The 21,420-nt window shown below is 31.4% G+C and overlaps 1 protein-coding gene across 13 annotated transcripts in view; it reads left to right on the forward strand.

Annotated features, from left to right (window-relative positions):
• The first annotated feature begins 10,447 nt into the window (after positions 1–10,447).
• alpha-Man-IIa (alpha-mannosidase 2) overlaps positions 10,448–21,420 on the forward strand; it is a 57,178-nt gene continuing 46,205 nt past the window's right edge. For 11 of the 13 annotated variants that reach the window (XR_013012248.1, XR_013012246.1, XR_013012249.1 and 8 more), the window contains exons 1-6: positions 10,448–11,387; positions 13,503–13,754; positions 16,443–16,587; positions 18,465–18,636; positions 19,297–19,424; positions 20,546–20,719. Coding sequence is in view for 3 of the 13 variants with exons in the window: in XM_076449015.1 (XP_076305130.1) it covers positions 11,208–11,387; positions 13,503–13,754; positions 16,443–16,587; positions 18,465–18,636; positions 19,297–19,424; positions 20,546–20,719 (1,051 nt within the window). In the remaining 10 variants the exon portion in view is untranslated. The remainder of the gene's footprint in view (positions 11,388–13,502; positions 13,755–16,442; positions 16,588–18,464; positions 18,637–19,296; positions 19,425–20,545; positions 20,720–21,420) is intronic. The other 2 variants (XM_076449013.1, XM_076449016.1) reach the window with 2 other exon arrangements.

Raw genomic sequence — 21,420 nt, forward strand, 5'->3', positions numbered from 1 at the left:
GTTCATCAATTCTCATGGTTTGACACTCGTTTGAGTGTTCTTCACATTAATACATTTGCCATGTTTGATAATGCTAAGTTCCTGTTATGTCGATATTCATTTTTCCATCCATCAACATTGGTAGTAGGTGCATTCAGCGAAGGTTTTTCCAGTCCCTTTCATTGTACTTACCCCTATTCATATTATCTTTCATTTAGGATAATTCATGTTAGGTTTTTCTGTTAGCCCCTATTGGCCACATAAAGTGTGGTTTCCTATGTGGACCTTTCTTAATTTCTCCTCTTCCGCTTTCAGTCTCTCATTCTTTTCTTCTTCAGCCTTGTAACCTCTTTCTTCCATCCAACCATGTCATTACTCCAGTTCCATGCGTGGGATATGTCTGGTTCGTTGCATGATAGTCACGACTCTCTTTACGTGTAGCCTTCTTCCTGTCTCAGCAGAAGTGGAATATTTATCACCGTTGGTCTCTGTGGCTATCCTTCTCACTTTCTCGACCTTCCTTTTTGTCCGAGTTCTTCACATGATGTTTAAACCTGGTCTTGCCTGTTGTCACTATTACTTTTTACTTTCCAGTTTTTCAGTTTACTTTATGCAGTTTCTCGGATTCGAATTCTCGTCGCATAAAACATGCTTGCCCTTTAAGCCTTTACTAATTTTTGGATCGCGGTACCACACCTCAATTATGGCCTCAATTAGCTTATCTTTTGTAGTACAGTATTTTCCCTCGAAGTCTTTCTTTACAAATTGCCCAAAGATTTTCAATAGGATTTAAGTCTGGAAAGTTTCCAGACCAGTCCAGCACCTTTATTCGCGTTGTAGTCATAAAATTCTTAACAAGTTCGAGGGTCGCGGGTTTGAACTCCGTCACACCAAACATGTCCCCTCTTTCAGCCGTAGGGACGTTATAATGTGACGGTCAATCCCACTGTTCATTGGTAAAAGAGTAGCTCAAGAGTTGGCAGTGGGTGGTGATGACTGGCTGCCTTCCCTCTAGTCTTACACTGCTAAATTAGGGACGGCTAGCGCAGATAGTCCTTATGTAGCTTTGCGCGAAATTCAAAACAAACAAACCTCTCACCAGTTATCATATATATTTGGAATGAAGAGTAAATTAGGCCACCTAATGTTAAGTTGAAAAACTACATTAGTGTTAAACGAAGTTAAACACATTAAAAAAGGATTTGTATGTAAAATGTTCTCAAATTAGATTAAAACTGGTGAAGTGTGCATGTGTTGTGTGCTGAAGTATTCGTGAAGTGCAGCCCTACGTAACATCGAACATAAACAACGGGGTATACAACACAGGAATGTAACTGCCGATACCTAACTCTAAAAGGGCTAAAGTGCAGTTTACACTGACCCTCATACTATATTTACATGTACATTCTACAGTAACCTTATGACATAGTACAAGAAGTAGGAAGAGGCTGACGAACCTGATCCTCACTGGTTTGAAAGACCTGAATGCCTAGATAGGGAAAGTGATATGTTGTATATTGTTGTACCCGTCAAGCAGGTTGGTTGTCTAATTCCTCTTTACGTTTTAATAAAAAGTGTAGTTCTTGATATTGGGAATTCAGAGTAGCTTTTAGAAGTTTTGGATAATATGTGTAAACTCGTTAGTTTAGTTTTTTAGAAGTTTTCCTTACATGTATTGGGTATTACCTGTAAACTAGTTAGTTTATCTTTGAGAAGTTTCTCGCAACGTGTTTTGAATAACACCTGAAAACTTGCCATTACACCTGTTGACTTCAAATTCACTCAAGAACCCTGTTCTAAATTAAAATCATTGCTTTATAAAAATTACATCGAATCACATAATACCAATGCCATTTATAATACGGCGTGCACTAACTGTACAAAATTTTGTATCGAAAAGAACGGAAGAAAATTGGAAACCACATTTATCAAACATAATAAAAAATCCTCCTAAGTTTAATACCATTGCAACGCAAAAAACACAGTATAGCTTCTATAAAAAACTATAATGGTACTTCCTGACAGTACATTCCTATTTACTCACGACTCTTGTAAATTTCCAGTTTACAACCAAAAGTTAGATTAAGAATTTTATACAAATGATAAGACCAAGAGTTATGAAGATATCTATATCTGTGAGAAATAAATGATAAGACCAAGAGTTATGAAGATATCTATATCTGTGAGAAATAAATGATAAGACCAAGAGTTATGAAGATATCTATATCTGTGAGAAATAAATGATAAGACCAAGAGTTATGAAGATATCTATATCTGTGAGAAACAAATGATAAGACCAAGAGTTATGAAGATATCTATATCTGTGAGAAACAAATGATAAGACCAAGAGTTATGAAGATATCTATATCTGTGAGAAACAAATGATAAGACCAAGAGTTATGAAGATATCTATATCTGTGAGAAATAAATGATAAGACCAAGAGTTATGAAGATATCTATATCTGTGAGAAATAAATGATAAGACCAAGAGTTATGAAGATATCTATATCTGTGAGAAATAAATGATAAGACCAAGAGTTATGAAGATATCTATATCTGTGAGAAACAAATGATAAGACCAAGAGTTATGAAGATATCTATATCTGTGAGAAATAAATGATAAGACCAAGAGTTATGAAGATATCTATATCTGTGAGAAATAAATGATAAGACCAAGAGTTATGAAGATATCTATATCTGTGAGAAATAAATGATAAGACCAAGAGTTATGAAGATATCTATATCTGTGAGAAATTGTTTGAAGAAACATTATACCTGTTGTTTTCATTTTCCACTTTAACCCACATGTTTGACCGAGTTTGTAGGGCCATTGAAGGTTTCTAATCTCTATTTTAAATCCTGATATTTACTATTTATGGTAAATTCTTAATCTTTCTGACTATTTTTGTTTTCAATTAACCAGTTGTGGACGGTGTTCTTGTTGTTATATTCCAGTATCGAATTTCAAGCACAATGAAACTGAAGAATCTACAAGTGAGAACCTTTTTTGTTTACATTAGCAAATGTTATCGTGTTTTCATCACTGGTGACCACTCCTGGAGCTGACTTTAACATTTATGTTGTTAATGCTGATGGACGAAGACATGATATTGAATTGTGTCCGAGATAAAAGCTGTGGTAGAAGCTATGCCCAACCAGTAATCATTCCAAATATGGAGAAGAGGAGTGAGTGTTCAGATGAGTTCTTGACGTCCAGTTTGCTAGCTTTCCATTAATTACCAAACTAAACTAACACCCGATCTTTCGTCTTGGAGTGTGAACTAAGACCAGATCCAAGACTAAAGTCTGAACGCCAGAATAAAAGCTTCAAGTGCTCTTTCAGAGGTTGCTCTGTGAAATATAGCCATTTACAAGTAATGCATACACACCTCTAGTAGGATTACCACATTCCTTGTCCTGGAAAGATCTTCCCAGAACTATGCTTAGATTTCACAACTCTGAATGGGAAAGACATTCCTCTGCTGAGATGCTATACCAGGAGCACTAGTGAGTGTGGCTACTATTATCCCACTGGCTGTGACTGTAGTGACTGAAACAGTGATCACTGACATCTGCAAATAGGTGTTAAAAGCTTCTTCCAAGGCTCCAGGTATGACATCTGAAAAGTTGGAAGTCTTCACCAGGCCCCCAAATATGGTATGACAATTACTCACGTTGAAGTAGTGCAGCCAGGTGAATGAAGACCTAAAAATGTATAATTGAGGGGAAAACTGGCCAGTTGAATGAGATAGTCACCAAAGCAGACGGAAAAAGAAACGTGTTGCTTCTAAGAGGGTCTGGGAAGAAATTGAAGTGTTCTTGCAGACGTAAAAGAAAGTATCCAAAATACCACCACAAAGCACTAAAATCCATGGCTGCATTGGATAACTTGCTTTTAGGACTCTTAACAGGCACAAGTTAGCTCCACCTTTCCTACAGTTTATATATATATAATAATATAGATATTTTTATTTAATTTATCACGTATACTATGTATATTTTCTGTTTTGTAAAATATTTTTTATAACTTATATTTGCATTTTTGTTTAATTATTAGATTAGCTTAGATTTTAAGTAGAATTTTATGTGTTATGTGCATGGGTAAAGTGTATTTTGTGCCTTGCAAATATGTTTGTTGCAAAGGAAAGTTAGTGTTAAGAGTTTTCTTTTATTTCGCCTACTTACGAGTTTTCTGTGTTAAAGGTTTTGTTTTATAATTTTGTTTATATGGTATATTAGACCCCTTGCCCAATGAGGGTATGTTATAATTATTAAAGGGTTTCGGTAGATCTTTAATTAACTTTTTTTTTTTTACTTTTATGATATACTGTTTTGTACCTCTTAAAGGGTTACGTGAGATCTACGAAAAATGCTGTTTTATTGTTTTAGTAAAGTTTTTTTACTTTGTACTTATTAGCGTTGTGGGGCAAACGATTTTACTGGATCAAGGGTACGTAATTTTGATTTTTGAAGGTCGTTATTTGTAGTTGTAGAACTAGAAACATCCAAATAAGCTTTAAAATAAAGAGGAGAAGAAATACAGGCTTGTAGAATGTGTCAGCTAACTTTTAAATTATTATGTTAGGTTTTTCACATTTCTATTTAGTTTCAGTTCAGTTTGAATACAAAGGGTAATTCAAGTAAACAAAATGGCTGCTCCTTACTCTGGATTCTCTAACTGGTTTATAGATATCTTGTTGTTTTTTTTGTTATTGCAGAGAAGAAAGCTGTCATTTAACTGTGACCTTTTGAGGTACAGTTTTTCTGTTGACGAACTGAATAATGACACATGGCTTCCACACCTGTCAACTTGAATGAGTGTCACTCTAAATCACATGTATAAAGAGTGTGGTATGAACAACTTGACTTTATTATTGTTACAGTGTTCAGTACCGAAGACTAGGTTCTCTTCTGTTAAGCAGGTTAGAGTTCGCTTAAGATTGAGTTTTTGTTTTAGATTTAACTTTAGCTTACCATTTAAAAAGTTTCATGTAGTTAAACATTTTCCTTTTAGTTAAACTTATGAGACAGGCTTACATAGTGCTAATGACAGGATTAAAGGCTCATATATCCATTTCTCACTGTCCAACACATTCACAAAGATACTTGGGCCTGTATTGTTTTGTATCATTGTATTACGTTTATGCTTCATTTATTTTTATCTAAATATAAAATGTTGTTTTGTATAATTCTTGTGCTATTCTTATGAAAAACAAACAGTGTTATGCATACATTGTACTAAGAACATCACTTCATAGGTTGAGAAGCAAGAATTGCTTCATAAAATCAACTACTGCTTTACTTTCATTGTGTTAACTACAGATCGTTTGCATGATCCTTAGCAATTTCAGATGTGTATGTAATTGTGTTCTTGCTTTCAAGTACAACGCACAGGATGTTTCTTTAGCATTAATACTAGCCCCAAGTGCTTCTACTTTGATTACCGCACCTTTTACTATTCCAGAATAAAGCTGGATAGGTAATTACTCACAATTACAAACACTAACATTTCATCCTTCCTCAGTAAAGGTGATTATCTAAGCTGTTACTGCCTGCTTTGTGGAAAAAAAAATCATCTTATGCATACCTTGTATTACTGCATAATATGATGTACTTGACAGTATCATCGGAAACCATAGAACACAACTTGTTTACACTCTGTTTTATATACATTCAAGTAATGTACCAGTGGGTTTGATCTGATCATCATCTTGTAGGTCATCAATTCACCTGCTACACATAGGTGAAATTGGTTGATATATTCTATACACTGTCCGTCTAAAGAGTACGAATGTATTACAAGAGGTCAGAGATGACTACCTACATTCAGTGAGTGACATTTCCCAAACATGTATGAAGAGTTACCTCTCCAGTTGTGTAAAGCTATGAGAATGGAGTGATTATTTACTGGCTGGAACGGTTTGAAAGACTTGATATATTACATAATATATCAGTATTCTGGCTGCTCCTGTGCCAATTAGAAACGCGATCTCTCACCCTTATACCTTCACAGGCTCCATCCAGCCCTGGGCTTACCAGAAGACCCATTGATGTCGTGTTTTCCAAATCAGTGGTCAGACCCAAATATCTTAGTTCTCCAGAGTTGTAGCAGTACCATTTACCACTTGCTGTTGATTATCCTAAACTGTCAGACGAAATCAATGATCTTGTTGCTTTTGCTGCTAAGCAGACTATAGGTGCTACTGATTTTCCGCGATCTGCCGATCCATCAGTTGAAACAAACAGTCCTGTTCGCCCTGCTTCATGGTAAAATATGGACCCTGTCAGTTCTCTGGCATCTACCACTAGCCGAAACTGATAACCATGCTGCCTTTGCTTCTCAACAAAGTATAAACAGTTCACTCGCCAGTGACCAACACACCACAAGAAAAACTATTTTTTATTCCTCCTATTGCAGGAAACATCAAGACATACTGACATAGACTATACCATATAAATCATGAGAGGATTAGTGTAGACCTGTAAGCTCACTGAAAACTAGTGTGGTGAAATCACATTTACTGAATATGTGGGTTGTTAGTTAAGTTTCTACATGGCTTCGGCTCAGCAGGATAGAGGTACCTGAGTAGAACAGTCTGTCTGAAATATAGCTACAGTGGTTATCACTGTAGGCTTTGTCCCTTTCAGCAAACAGCTGAAAATTAGCACTTCATTACCTATTTGTGTCAAAAACTGTTTTGGTTAGGATTTAGACTGTTTCTGAAACTCAGGTGGTCCTCTTTTTATTCCCTGTAAAGTTCCTTGACAGCATATCAATCACTATGTATTTACAATCTTTCAAAGCGATTACAAGGTGAGCTTTACTTGAAGATGGTGCAGATTATCTGGGTATGCAGCCAGACTATTCGTGGTACTCTTCTTACAATTCTAAGGCTTTGCCTGATAGATCACTCGTTTTCTACTTGGTCGATTTTTTTGGCAGCATACCTCCCAGCTTTGGGATATTAATGACTATCCCAAGGGTTCATGGTCTTTTCATTAATAACAACTGCCTCAACTGCCAGGGAAATAAATATGGCTGACCGAGTTTGTTCACCAACAGTATGTCCATTCCTTTTTGGGTGATCGCAGGTGATCATTATGAGAGAAGGGGCTATGAAACTGGCTGACGTGGTAAAAACCAGAGAGTCATGTAGAAGCTACCCCTCAGATTCTCCTGCCCAGGTGCTACTCCATCTCTACTATCGTACTCATTCATACTTAACTTATACTGAAACCAGTTTCTAGGGGAAGTACACAACCTATTAATTTGAGCACACCTGACAACTGATGATTTTCTGTTGTCTACGGTTGAAGAGAATCAACTTCTCGAATCTTTGCAACATCAGAAAAAGCCCTGTGTCTTAGAGATGACTTCTATAATCGATATCTCTCTTTAACTGTAAATTCAACTTCTTCTTGGTAGTAAGTATTTCTACTTACAGAAAATGACAAGAATTCCTTTAAACTCGTATAATTTAAGTGGTCAAGTACGAACAACATAAAAAAGAAAACTCTGCAATCAACTATATTGTGGTCATGGCACCAAACGTTTTTTTTTCTTACCTATTTTGAGGTATTTTAGTTTTAAACTGATTTTTCTAAAAATATATCAGATAGGTCCATTTTCTAATAGGAGGACTGGAAAGATAAATTCTTAAACAATGATGAATTTCTCAAGTGGCTAAGTTTTAAGGTAAGAAAAAAAGAGATTGGACATAATTTGTAGCTAAAAATTAGAACAATCTTTTTTTAAGTCAAAATTAGAAAACGCAGTGTGCATATATTTGTTGGACATTAGATGGACACATGAATTAACACATTTTCTTCCCATTAACAAATTCATTTGAGATCCCACGTAGACTGTTTCATAACCTATACCAGAATGTTATAACTAACCACTTTTTTGTTTGGACCTCAGAAACATACACAATGTTTGTTAGATAATCCATTTATTTATAAATAAGAGTAATCATTTTATGTACTGGAAAACTGCATGAACCTTATGGCTGCAGAGATATAGTCAAATCATGGTGAATTTGCAGGATAATGGATAAAAATAAAGGACTCTTTGACTTTTCAAACATGCATTTTGGTCGCCATCTAGAAGTAGACTGGATTTTAAATTTCGCGCAAAGCTAAACAAGGGTTATTTGAACTGTCCATCCCTAATTTAGCAGATACTCGTTTATCAAAAATAGTGTTTATTGAACATCATATAATAACACTACCTAGACTGAAAAGGCTAGCATGTTTGGTATTACGGGAGCCGAACCCGCGACTCCCAGGTTACGAGTTGTTAAAAAACATACACTGTCAGAATCTGTGAATAAAAATAGTTGAAAGAGTATTTTCTAGCTGCCAGATACTGATAATTGATGAAAAGTAAAGAACATTGGCTATGCTAATAAAGCATATGAGAAGCCAGACAGTGTTATAATTGGTTGATTTCTTCAACAAAAGCCAGAATTTTTCAACCGTACAATGTGTAGGATATTGCCAAACTGTGGTATATACAGATGATAACCAGTCCATAGATTGCTTATATCAAGTACAAAAAGGAAACACATCTTCAGTTGTGCTTAAAAGAACAATAATGAACAATGAATGATTGCAATCAAGTAATACAGTTTATCAAGTAGCATTTCTTGATGATAGAAGGTAAACGTGAAGTACTTTAAATCCCTGTGACGTTCGTACTGCTTTAAGTAGTGTGATTGTATGGAATACATTCTTATGGTAGTGGCTGGGTTATTGGATCCCTTTAAAAGGATAAATAAAATCCACAGTGTACCTTAAAGTTCTTTTAAATCACGTCCTTTCAACAAATGTCGTATTTCCACCTTGATATAAAACAGCTCTTCCACAACGATAGCACAGTGAATCATTGTGCTTGTCGGAAATTCTTTACGAAGTATAGTCCATGCGGAATGAAAGCTGTTATCACGATTAAAAGTGGCCCCACTGGTTTATATAGTGTGCTTCTGTATTAGATGTTTAAGTATTTCCAATTTCTAATTCTGCTGGATAAATAGTGTCAATAACATTGTTTATTTCAGGATCATTTACACTAATTAAATCATCTATATGTCTGTAAGTTAAGGTAAAAATATCTGGATATGTGCAGTTTTCAATTAATCTGTTCTCATAATAGTAAAGATATAAATTTGCTATACAAGTTAGCTCCCATTGGAACTTCTATTTCGGTGAACGCAGAAGATAGCCCGATGCGGCTTTGCTATATAAAAACACAGACACACACGCACAGAGAAACTCCTATTACTTATTTGAAAATTTGATTATTGAAAAATATATAATTATTGTAAATACAGAAACTTAATATGTCTTTTATATTTTTGGAACTAAAGTTTCTTTCTTCCAGTTCTATAAAAGGATAACAGAACTATCCTGTTAATGAATTTAAAACAAAAATTAAATCTTTTAATGGAATTGTGCTATACAATGTGGTGAAACCAAATGTTTAAATATTATTTATTTGTTCACATTTATTTTATATATTTTAAAATATGTTGATTATTTTATATCTAAAAAGTGTGTTTTTTATTATTGACAATTATACATTTAATTCAATGAAGTAAAAAATTAAGTAATGTATTTAATGATATAGTCAGCTATATCGAATTACTTCCGATACCCGCGGTGAGCAGCACAGATAGCTCTTTGTAGAGCTTTGTGCTTAAACTACAGACAAAAAAAAAAGGTTATAGTTCATGAGATTATACTGTTTGTTTTGATTGATAAATTTAAGCTCAACTTATATTCTTTTGTTATTTTCATTCTAAAGCATTTGAGCAATATTCAGCTTTGACCTTGATATGCACTTAAATTTTTTTTGTATTCTCAAGACAGTTGGCGTGAGTATTAAAACTTTATTTTAATTAAAATTTTAATACCCATACCAGATGTCCTGAGAATACATTTTTACTTCTAGTGGATTTCTCATCATCAGGAAATGTTCTTTGTTACACACACACGAATAAAATATCGGTATTATCAGAAACAATTTATAGGAAACATTGTATTCAAATTTTAAAATTTTAAAACAACGTCTGAAATATAAAGTTTATACATCAGGACAAGCAAGCCGGTTCATTAAAAAAAATCGTGTTTAATGCTTTTTCTTTCTGCTGCTGTTAACATTTTCATAGATTAGATTTAGTTTTATTTCGTAGTTATTAGTCATTTGATTTTGTTACAGTTTTTAGTGGTATTTTGAATATGATTTATTTTACATGTACATGCTTTTCTCGAATCAATTTTTTAACATTCTAGTATTTTAAGTTATCTATTTGGAAAAAAAAACAACAACGAATTTTTAATTTCCAAAATAGTCTAAAAACAAACTGTTTGCTTATAGTAATGCCGAAATCAATATAATGATAACTTTTCAGGACTATGTTAACTAGAGGTCGCTTGGAACATTTGTGTTTGCATTTAGCCAGATCACTCTGAATGTAACTTTCCTGTTAGGTTTCAGTCGTTGATATCGCGAGTTAAACTGTTTGCGTTGACATAGTTTTGTGACGTGGAAGAAACCGAACTGTCGTATCAGTTTAATTGAGGGTTAATTGTTTCATAAACGTTATTTTTAAAACAATAGTTAGTTGTGAGCTGTGTCATATTAGTAGCTCAGCAGTAAATTACATTTGTTATTTAAAAATGTGTCGAAGCAAAACTGCGTGGTATTGCTGTTTTCTATTCAGGATCAACTGAACAAAGTTAGGAGCTCTAAATCGTTTGAGCCCGAACTTACTTAATGTAAGAAATGGCTAGTATGATTAAACTTTCTCTTTTATGTTTGGGCCGCGTGAGTAAAGCGGATCCTGTTTACATTTATATGATTGTGAAGTCCTAACATGGGAATGTTTGAAGACAATGAAGTGTGATTTATGGATAAAGATTAGGTTAACGTTAGCAACATTACCCACAAATGAACTGACAAATTCAGTAGACTGAGTTGTACTTAAAATTTATTACAGTCAGTATTTTAGAAAAGAAAACTGTAATTCATATGACTTGTAGAATATTGGTACCAAAACTTTAAAAACTATCATTTTATCAAATTAAAAAAAAAAGATACATGTAGATAATAAAAAGTTTGTAACAAAATTGTTTAAATTTATGTTATAGTTAGGACTGTTTTATTTATTATCTTATTTACCTTAAATGTGAAGCATATCCTGAGATTTAGCAAAATCAGACCCACAATGATACGAATTCGACTAGGCTCCTCAGTCATTCAGTTCAGGAGGACTGTTGCTCTAGCTGCTACAGTGTGTTTACTTGTTGCTGTTGGCCTGCTATATTTGTTAAATGATCAAGAAGGACAGTTTAGTCAGAATATTAATTCTATCCCAGGAACCTTTGATAAACAAAGCATAGGAAAGGTAAGAATATATTATGAAATAAGAATTTTTCAACTTATGACTACTGTGGAAGTTTCATATTGGTAAAAGTATAGATGTTGACTATTCAACCCTAAAATTGGGGACAGAGTCCATGTAGATCCCTCTTACTTTGTAAAAATGGCCTTGCATTGTTTGTGCACTAACTTTGATGCATGTCTGTGATCATGACTCTGTTGTAACAAGTTACAAACATTTCAGAACTATATGGTTTTTCCAAGATTATTCTTGCATACAACCCCTTGAGAAGAATAAGAAGTTAAACCCACTCTTTGTTTTTCATTAAATCACTGATTCTCCTTTCAAACTCCTTTGATAGTGTTGAACTGTCAACATGCACTTCATTCCACTTAAGTTGGAGAATTTCTAACAAAAAAGAAATTCACTGTTGCAGTAACTTTGATTATATTTTTTGGTCAATTTTTAACTCTCAAGTTTTGTAACAAAAATGGAAAGCAACTGAATATGGTACATTTTGATACTGTTAACTGTCAGTAAATAGTAAAAAACAAATCACTAATTGAGGATAAACAATTTTTTCTGGCTTATTTGGTTACTTGGTAAAATGAATTATAATATGAAACAATAGAATAGATTCTCTTGTTAAAATGTTTGGCAAAGCATTTTTCATCAAATGTGCATTTCATTAACATAGGGATAAACATGATTATTCAAATCAAAGACAATTTTAAAGTTCTAGACAAATTCGTGGTCATGCAGTATTTTCCATTCATTCTTCTATTTAGCAAAAATATTTTTAAAAAACAATCATTTTCAGCACATAGCAGAATTTCAGAAAAACTCTTACAAGTAAATAATTTTAAGAATAAAAGAATGAATCTTATTCTAGCTAGTATTTTCCTGTCAATTTACTATTATGAACTCATGACTCCAAAACTGAGAATTTCATATTTAGTGAAAGATATTACTTGTGTTATTAATAGGTTTAATCAACTATTTCTTCATAACTATTTAGAACTACATCTGTAGAATGTAGAGGTATAGAGTGGAAATTAAACAACCATATTTTTGAAAATACAAAAATGTGTGATTGTGTATTCATTTTTTTTAAATGATAGACAGCTATTTAAAATAAAAAATTGTACTTGGTTAGGAGAGTGAAATTAGTATGTAGTAGAAGGAAATGATTTGGGCAGTTAAAGAAATCTAACCACTGATACTGTCAAATTTATTGTATGTTATTTGTTTATGTAATAAAGAAAATGTAATATTTTGTATCCTTTAGACATACCAAACTAAGTAACCTGTTTTGAGTACTGCTGAAAGTTCATTATGTTGTTATCTATGTATGTAATAGAATATTTCTAGTTATTGGTCTTCTTACAACTTTTACATATTTAGATTGTGGTGAATTTTAGTAAATTATATGTACGTAACTTGGTATTTCTAGTATTAGGTTATAAAGCTGAATAATTAACTTAATTAATTAAGGTAATCAATAATTGATAACCATTACATTAATTAGGATTATGAAATAAATTATCATTTCCAGGTATAACTGCTTTTGATTATTCGAGCTAACCAGTAGTCAAATTTAAGATAAAATTAGTGTTTCTGATTATTATTGTTTTTCAGTTATTTTGAACATTCAAATAACTTAAATATTGCCATTATGTTTGGTGTTAATCTTAAGGTTACAGTGATGTAACCTTATGATGTATGTGCCTTCTCTGACCATCAGAACCAGGTTTATAGTTTTGTCATTTTTTTTTTTTTAGTTAACATTTGTGAGAATAATCCACTAATTAAATGCAATCAATTAATGAGCCCAGCAGATGATCAAACATCAAATTCTGTTAATCACCCAGCTCTTAATAATTTGTTTCCAAACACCAGCATTAATATAGTGTTAAACTCGTAGAATTTGATCTAAGTAATATAACAAAAGATTTTGTTTAGTAAGTGGAAAGTTGTATGGAACTGTTTAAGTGAAAAATATATAGTCTTTAAGTTCTTCACGAGTTTATGATAGACTTAAAAAAAATTAAGTTTAGAACTTTGTTTCACAATGGTCTTTTTGAATCCCTTGTGTTTGTGAAAATATTTGTATAAAATTCAAACTCACTTTTCTTGTAGAATGAATTGGGTCTTCTAGAACAGAGACTCCAGCGGTTAGAAGAAGAACTACAGAATAATCGTGAAATGTTGGGTCAGATAAAGGAAACTGTTCGGGAGCTCACAAAGGACAGCTCGTATGGGAGTCTAGATTCATATCTGTTGTTAGAGAATTCTCATTCCTTCACTTCAAGACTTAATCGTAGCTCTGCCCACGTAACGGGAGAAGACTGTCAGTTCTGTAACCTACCTATGGTGAAGTCTGATATTGAGGTAGGTAGACTTTTTTTAATTTAAAATTTCAGCTGTAACTGTTCGTGGCTGAGGCTTACTCTGTATTACACAATAAGCCACAGTATTTATAAAATAACATGCATTAATTAATAATGTACCATTATTATTTCTATCTGTCAGAATCTAATCCATACCTAATTTGGAAACCAATATCCTTGCAGAAATAAGAAGCACAGAATTTAAATAATTTTCCCAGAAGCATTTATTATGACATCTTTATATTTATGAATTAGGTTAAAGGGTAAATATTTAAAAATTGGAGCAAAGAGGCTTTATCTGTTAATGTCACTAAGATGTGGCTAAATTATATTTTTTACAGTTTATGTTGTACTCTATTTTGGTTGGTACTTGCTAGTAAAACACACTGAGGATTGGTAAATTACTAGAAGTACCATAAGTTTTCCTGAGGATTTATTGAATTTTTCACAGCATCACTTGGAATGGTCTTTCATCTTGATCACACATGTTGGGTTTGGCCTTGATTTTGAGGTTAAATGTATAGTATGAATGTGCATCTTTCTTTTGATAACTAATGGAGAAGGGTTGCATGAAAATGCTGTTCTGCTTTAAATAATTATCACAGTAAAGTTTAAATGTTTGTACTTGTTAAAATTTATTATTTTTAGTGGATAACAAATGTAGGGATAAAACTAATGAAATAAAATTGCATTTGCTCAAAGGAAAGCTATCAGAAAGTTTAAATTCCCACGTATAAAGATGCATTTTCTCATGAATTATTTTTTATTTATTTCATCCAATATGTTCACTTTCATTAGTTAGAACTAAAGGAACACAGATGGACTGTGCATTTCCAGTTAGGAAAACCAAGTAGAAAAATGAAACTCATTAAGTAGATTTAAATTCTCCAGAAGTGGAGTAATGTAATATTTCAATCTCCGAACTTTTACAACATAAAATTTTTTATCACTCGGAAACCATGAATTAAAAGTGCTGATAAATGTTTCTGTTATAAAATATTTAGTGGTCAGATTTGTTTAGTTCTATTTGTTTCAATCTGTAAGATAACAACTATCTGGTCAGCATACTGAATCTACTGCGTTAATATAATTGTTTTATTCTGTACCTACAAACTGTTACTAAGGCTGTTACTATTTTAAATCATTTCAAACATAAATTTATAAACAGGTACAAGTATTAAAAATTTCCAAAAACAAACTGTTTATTATAGTCCATCCAATCACAGTACTTATTAGTATTATTAAATCCTTATTAGTTTCTTATCTATAAACAGAGCTTAACTAACTTGATTAATCACTATAATCAACTACATTGATTAGTATCAGGTAAATTAATCAATTAATGAGAAAAATTGTGAAAATAGTGAAGTAATGGAAATTAGTGCTGTTGGTTATTCCAGTTATCTAAATTAATGAAAGTATTGCTGTTATGGTTTCTCATTATTTTCTATTGATTAGAGGATGTTATTTCAATAGCATCATGACTCATACAAATAACAAACTGCTTGACACTAGTGCTGGTTTTTTTTAAAGAAAGTTTGTTAATGAGTGGTTGATCAGTTATCAAAGTCTATTAATTGCCTAGCTGTGATAATAAAGGTAATGAACTTGGTGTATTACATTTGTTTTACAGATTTCTGAATATCATTCATCGAAAAGTTATTGTCTACTGGGAAAAATATAACGTATATTTATTCAGGGGTGTAAAATAGTTAAAATGATGATGGCTACTTATCAGTTAGTGAAAGTGAGCTACTTAGATAGCCTGACACATCTTTAAAAACTCAATATTGAAATGAAATTTTGTTAGAAATAACCATAACATGTTAAAAAATTCTTTATGAAACACTGATGTTTTGCAAAGAATGAAATTTTGTTAGAAATAACCATAACATATTAAGAAATTGTCTAAAACACAATGATGTTTTGCAAGAATCTTTTTCTAGTCTATGTATTACAGTTTTTCTATGGTTATAAAGAAATTATTTAATGGTAAGTTAAGAAAGCCTAAAGATGCTAACATTTGCTATATTCAGATTATTTTCAACAGGTTCTGTTGATAAGTGGAAGTAAAGTTTACTGTGTATGAATATTAACTATTGTGAGCAAATACATATTGTCAGAAAGGTAGAATTTTGTGTAACTGTTTTATATTTTGATAATAAGGAGCATCCTTGTAAATCCATCTGGTCTATTATAGTTTTACTTAATATTTTATAGGGAGGTTAAAGCACATTATTTTTTTTTAGACTGCACATTCTTTGACAACCAGTATAAACTATGATGCTGGATATTGAAATGTGCTTCAAATTACTTGGTTAAAATTAAAATAATCTATACTTCTGTACTTATTTTGTTAAATTAGCAATAAAAATAATACTTAACAAGTACAACAGGATGTTTTTCAATTAGTATAAAATATTCTATTTTAATTTTGTGTGCTATAAATGAAAGTGTCAAACTTTATAATTACAAAAAGTTAAAAATGCTTCCAATAAAATCTATTATAAAGGACATAGTGGTTTTTGTTAAGCTACTGAAAATTTAATGTTTTTAAGTGTTGAAGATATTTTAGTTGCTTTGTTGCTTCAGTCTTTATCAGAATTTTAGATTAATTAGTGTAGATCGGTGCTAAGTTAATGTAACATCACTCTTAGGAGTAAATCTGATAATATTCTGAAATATTTAGATGCACAATGAATACGAGAAAATAAAATTTGACAACCCTAATGGAGGAGTTTGGAAACAGGGATGGAGTATACAGTACAACAGTGAACAATGGAACAATAATAAACTGAAGATAATTGTTGTTCCACACTCTCATAATGATCCAGGTAATTAATTTAAAAAAAATTTTTTTGTTAGTATGAATATGAATTATTACCATAAGAGGATAATCTTTACGTTCTTAGTGTATGAACAGACATAAACACATTCTCATAATGGTCCCAGTGGTTCATAAAGAACATTTTTCTCTATGTCAGTATGAATTATTAACCTTTTTGCAACAGGTCGTGGATCAAAGGCCTTGTCATCATGTTTGTTGACTTGCATTTAAAATTTTATTGAACTATTATTTTGTGAATTTGTCAGCAAGTTTGGAATAAAATTGCAGTTTGTAACTGAAACTTTAATATTATATGAGTTAATTTCTTAATTTAAAATTAAATAATAAAATAACACATCCAAGTATAGATTTTAGTGAGTCACGTGGTTTGTTGAATGCAGCACTGTTTGAAATCAGATGTTTGTGATGTCAAAAATGGTAAATCTACAGTTTCCTACAAATTAGAACTCAAATTACTAATATTGTCAAGCTAGAACATAAAATAAGAACCCCATATCTTCTTTTCTATTTGCTCAGGCATGGCTTATGTACTAAAGTGTAGACACTGGCCTTGTTCAACTCTTTCCATTTTTTGAAATGGTCCCATATATATTCTTACTACAGTATATGACATGTAAATAACCAATCAACAGCTTAGAATATCCCTAGAGTAGTTTTCTCAGCCTATTTTTAATCTTTGAAAAGGCAACTATTTTCTTTTGATCCAATATTTTAATGAGATAGGTTGTGTCTTTAGTCTGGTTGAAATTTCATATTTTTTTAAAAATATAAATAAATCTTAGTTTTAATAACTTAGTTTTAATTAAGCTTAAAAATTTTAGTGAAATTCTATGGTATCATTGTAGTTATATGATGTTTATTCAACTGTATATATAAAACCTTTAAAAAAATTTTGATATCCTCCATGTGCAATATTGTAAAAGGCTTAGCAACCAGGCAAAGGCCATAGTGTTTGCTTTACTACTTGATATGTTGTCCTATATTAAAAAAAAAGGTTAATTTTAATTAATAAAAATTTTATAAATAAATAAATGTTATTTATTTCTAAATAACAATAATCTATATATGTATGTATAATGTATAATAATTGAAATGTGACCAAATATTACAAAATAATCCACTAAAACACAGCTAAAACAGAGAAGACTAAAGGTCATTTTTATATTACTGGATACATAGCATAAGTGCACTTGAACTGCATTAATGCAAGTTACGTAAAGTTAGCAAAATATGACTGGAAAGTCAATATAATCAAATAATAATAATAATAAATATATATGTAATTATATAGTGTTATGGGACTTAAGCTGTTTAGATTTTGTGTTATAATATGTAGTCATTATAGCACAAAAAAAGCATAATTTATATTTCCTATTTCTACGATGTTTATAATGTTGGTCAAGTAACAGACCCCACATGTTTAGAGTATAGAAAATAATATAAAATATAAAGTCTTACTGAAAACAAACATCTGAAATGTATTTTGGAGATAATGCAGATAATATTTGAGCTTTTTGGGATGAAGAATAGCTCTTCTTTAATCATAACTTGAAATCACTTTGCACTCAGACTAGTAATAAAACACTATTTTCACAAACAAATCTTTAGTAAAAATTTTCATTAAAAATTTGAATTTTTTGTGAACAAAATGCTTGTAATCTTTGCTAAAAGTCTACCAAATTTTGTGAAGATATACTTACTGTATCAAAAGTTATAGTGCAACTACCTAATTGTGCAAATGTACAGATGAACTCGTACATTATAACGAGCCTGTAACAAAAGATTAACATAGTAGGATAATATTTGTTTTTTAATAGGCAGACATTGTGAACATACTTGTTTTTACTTGTGTACTTTTCACAGGATGGTTGAAAACCTTTGAAAAATACTTCAACGATCAGACGCGGCACATTTTAAACAATATGGTGGTAAAACTGAAGGAAGACGAGAGGCGGAGATTTATTTGGGCAGAGACATCGTATCTTGCACTTTGGTGGGAAAAGATTGATAATAATGCCAAGAAAATTGTCAAAAGGTGAAAATATAAATTTAATTTGATCAGTGCTTGAAGAAACATGCTGCCATCTTAGATCTTTCTTTACAGCAGCTTCATTCTTTTCATGTTTCTTCCAATGTCATTTTTGGCTGCACATGCCCATTTGTTTTGCAGAGAAAGCATTGACCTAGTTTTATGAGAAGAAGGAAAAAAAAGGAAGTAGATGCAATTCTCGGTTGTTTTTTTATAACTCATAGTAAATAAAACTATTAATGATTTAATTTGTGGGATATGGTTTTTCTTTTCATTTACAAATAAAAAGTAAGGTGCTAAAAACTATTACAATCTCTGTGAAATATTTCATGTTCTGAATTCACCAGCAGTATTACTGGCTTTATAATAAAGATATGAGACCATAAAGAAAGGATATATTTAATGTCATTTTATTAAAAAAGCAGTTAATCTCATTGAGACTTCTGATGTGCTTTATAATAGATTTCTTTTAAATGTTATGGCTTATTATAAAGAAACAAAGCAGTATGGTTTAAAGAGACTAATCTAAAAGTCATGACTGTAAATACTGTTATTATGATGCTATGAATTTTTAAAATGAAATAAAGCACTAAGTAATGAAATAATTTTTATCCAGATTTTTAAGTACTGCTCAGTTAAATTCAAAATGGATGATTTATATTGCAGATATTTGGACAATGGTCAGCTAGAAATAGTAACAGGTGGTTGGGTAATGAATGATGAAGCATCCACACATTACTTTGCAATGGTTGACCAAATGGTGGAAGGTCATCAATGGCTAGAACATCATTTAGGTAATGGTTGAATAATACAAATCACCTTGCATTCTGAGTATTTTATTTCATGGTGAAATTACTAAAGTAATGTTTAAACCTCTATCTGATACAATATTATACATTGTTTTTCTTAGAAATACCTCAAGGAAGTGAATAGAAAGTGTTAAAAATGTAACAGAGTTAATACTAATATCATTTAACAAGTGTTACTCATTACAATCATGTTTCCCTAGCTAAGAAAACGTATTTACATCATACAAGTTGTTGTAATAAAAAGCTTTAATAAAGAGGGTTCAAAGTGACATTACTGTGTTTGTTGAATTTCAGCTGGCCTGATGAGCTGTTACTGAGAATTAGTGAAAAACATGGTAGACAAAGTGTGGTAGAAATATTATTATGCACTTCTTCTAAGGGAGTGGATAAACTGTAATGTTAAAAAATCCAGTAGGCCTAACACTAGTTACACATAATCAGGCTTCAGCTAGTTAAAAGAAAGGTGATCATACCATAAAAATGTTTGTTTACACAAAATCAATTTCCAAGTTTTAAATAAAATTTGTATTTAGAAGTGTTATAGAACACCTGTAATAGCAAATATGTTTAATTTATTTTAAATGATGAAGAGTGTTGAATGTTGAGTTTTCATTATCATTAAGAAAAGCTGGTTTGTTTGAGAAAAGTCCAGGTCTGATCCAAGAAAACAGTTTCAAACTAATGAACTTTGTGACTATGCAAGGTTATATGATGATTGTGAGCAGCATTTTAGGTACTACTAAGTTGCTCAATGCTGTGAGTGGTTCTCAAATAGTGTATTGAGAAATGTTGTAAAGAGCATACTGGTTTAAGATCTATGTTTTGATATATTTGTCTATCCAGACAGAAGTTATCTGTTCTTATTATGGATGAATATTATTTTAATTATTTTTGTTATGCCTGTATGTTTGTTTAACATGACTTAAAATAATGTGTAACAAATTTAAAGCTTTTATTCTTGTTGTTCATGGGAAATTAGAGATTTAATTCATATGTATAGTTTACTTTTAATGGAATTTAAGTTTTTTAATTGACTTCAGATTTGTACTTATGTTCATGTATAGAAAACAACTTATATTATGAAGAACCTTGTGTTAATTATTTAGAATATAAACCAAAAAATGGCTGGGCAATAGATCCTTTCGGAATGTCACCAACAATGGCATACTTATTACGTCGAATGGGCTTGGATAACATGGTGATTCAACGTGTTCATTATTCTGTCAAGAAGCAGTTAGCTCAACAGAAAGGGCTTGAATTTTTGTGGAGACAATCTTGGGGTAAACAGCTTTTTATGTATTACTGTACTACATGTGGCATCAGTTTAACTTGGTATTGTCTCTGTAAAAGTATTACAGACCTATATCTTTTGAATTCCTTTTTTCAACCGAATAATAACTGCAATAATAGTCACTTTGAATAACTAAAACAAAATATTGATTTTTACATGATACACAGTATTGTTACTAAGTCTATTACATTGTAGAGCAGCATGTACTAAAATTTAGTTCCTTTTATTAATGTCATAACTTTTGTAAAGCTTCATTGTTATAGTACAATAAGAAAATAAATATTTTTTTATGAAACAATTTGAGATAAGCATAATTAACACCATTCTGCAATGGTTTTGTTGTATTAAACTTTTATAGGTTCTACAGTAATTCCTTTATGCAATATCTTAAAATTATATCAATTTCTCTCCATCACATGCATAATTTTACAAAATGTCACATGTACTTTTACATAAGTGAATAATTTTCATTGAAATCTGGTCACATTTTGTTATGCTTAAAATGTTGACAACCACTAGCTACACAAGTTTCTTGATCACTTGTGATGTAAGAGTCTTATCAATCATTCTAGAACCCAGGAGAAACACACCAGTAGTATATAAATGGTTAATATGACACATGTCATCTCTTTATAATATTTGTTTATGTGTGCACTTTGACATTATTTTTGCATTGTTTGTGTCAAGTAG

The sequence above is a fragment of the Tachypleus tridentatus genome, chromosome 8 (assembly GCF_004210375.1).
Source record: "Tachypleus tridentatus isolate NWPU-2018 chromosome 8, ASM421037v1, whole genome shotgun sequence".
NCBI lineage: Eukaryota > Metazoa > Arthropoda > Merostomata > Xiphosura > Limulidae > Tachypleus > Tachypleus tridentatus.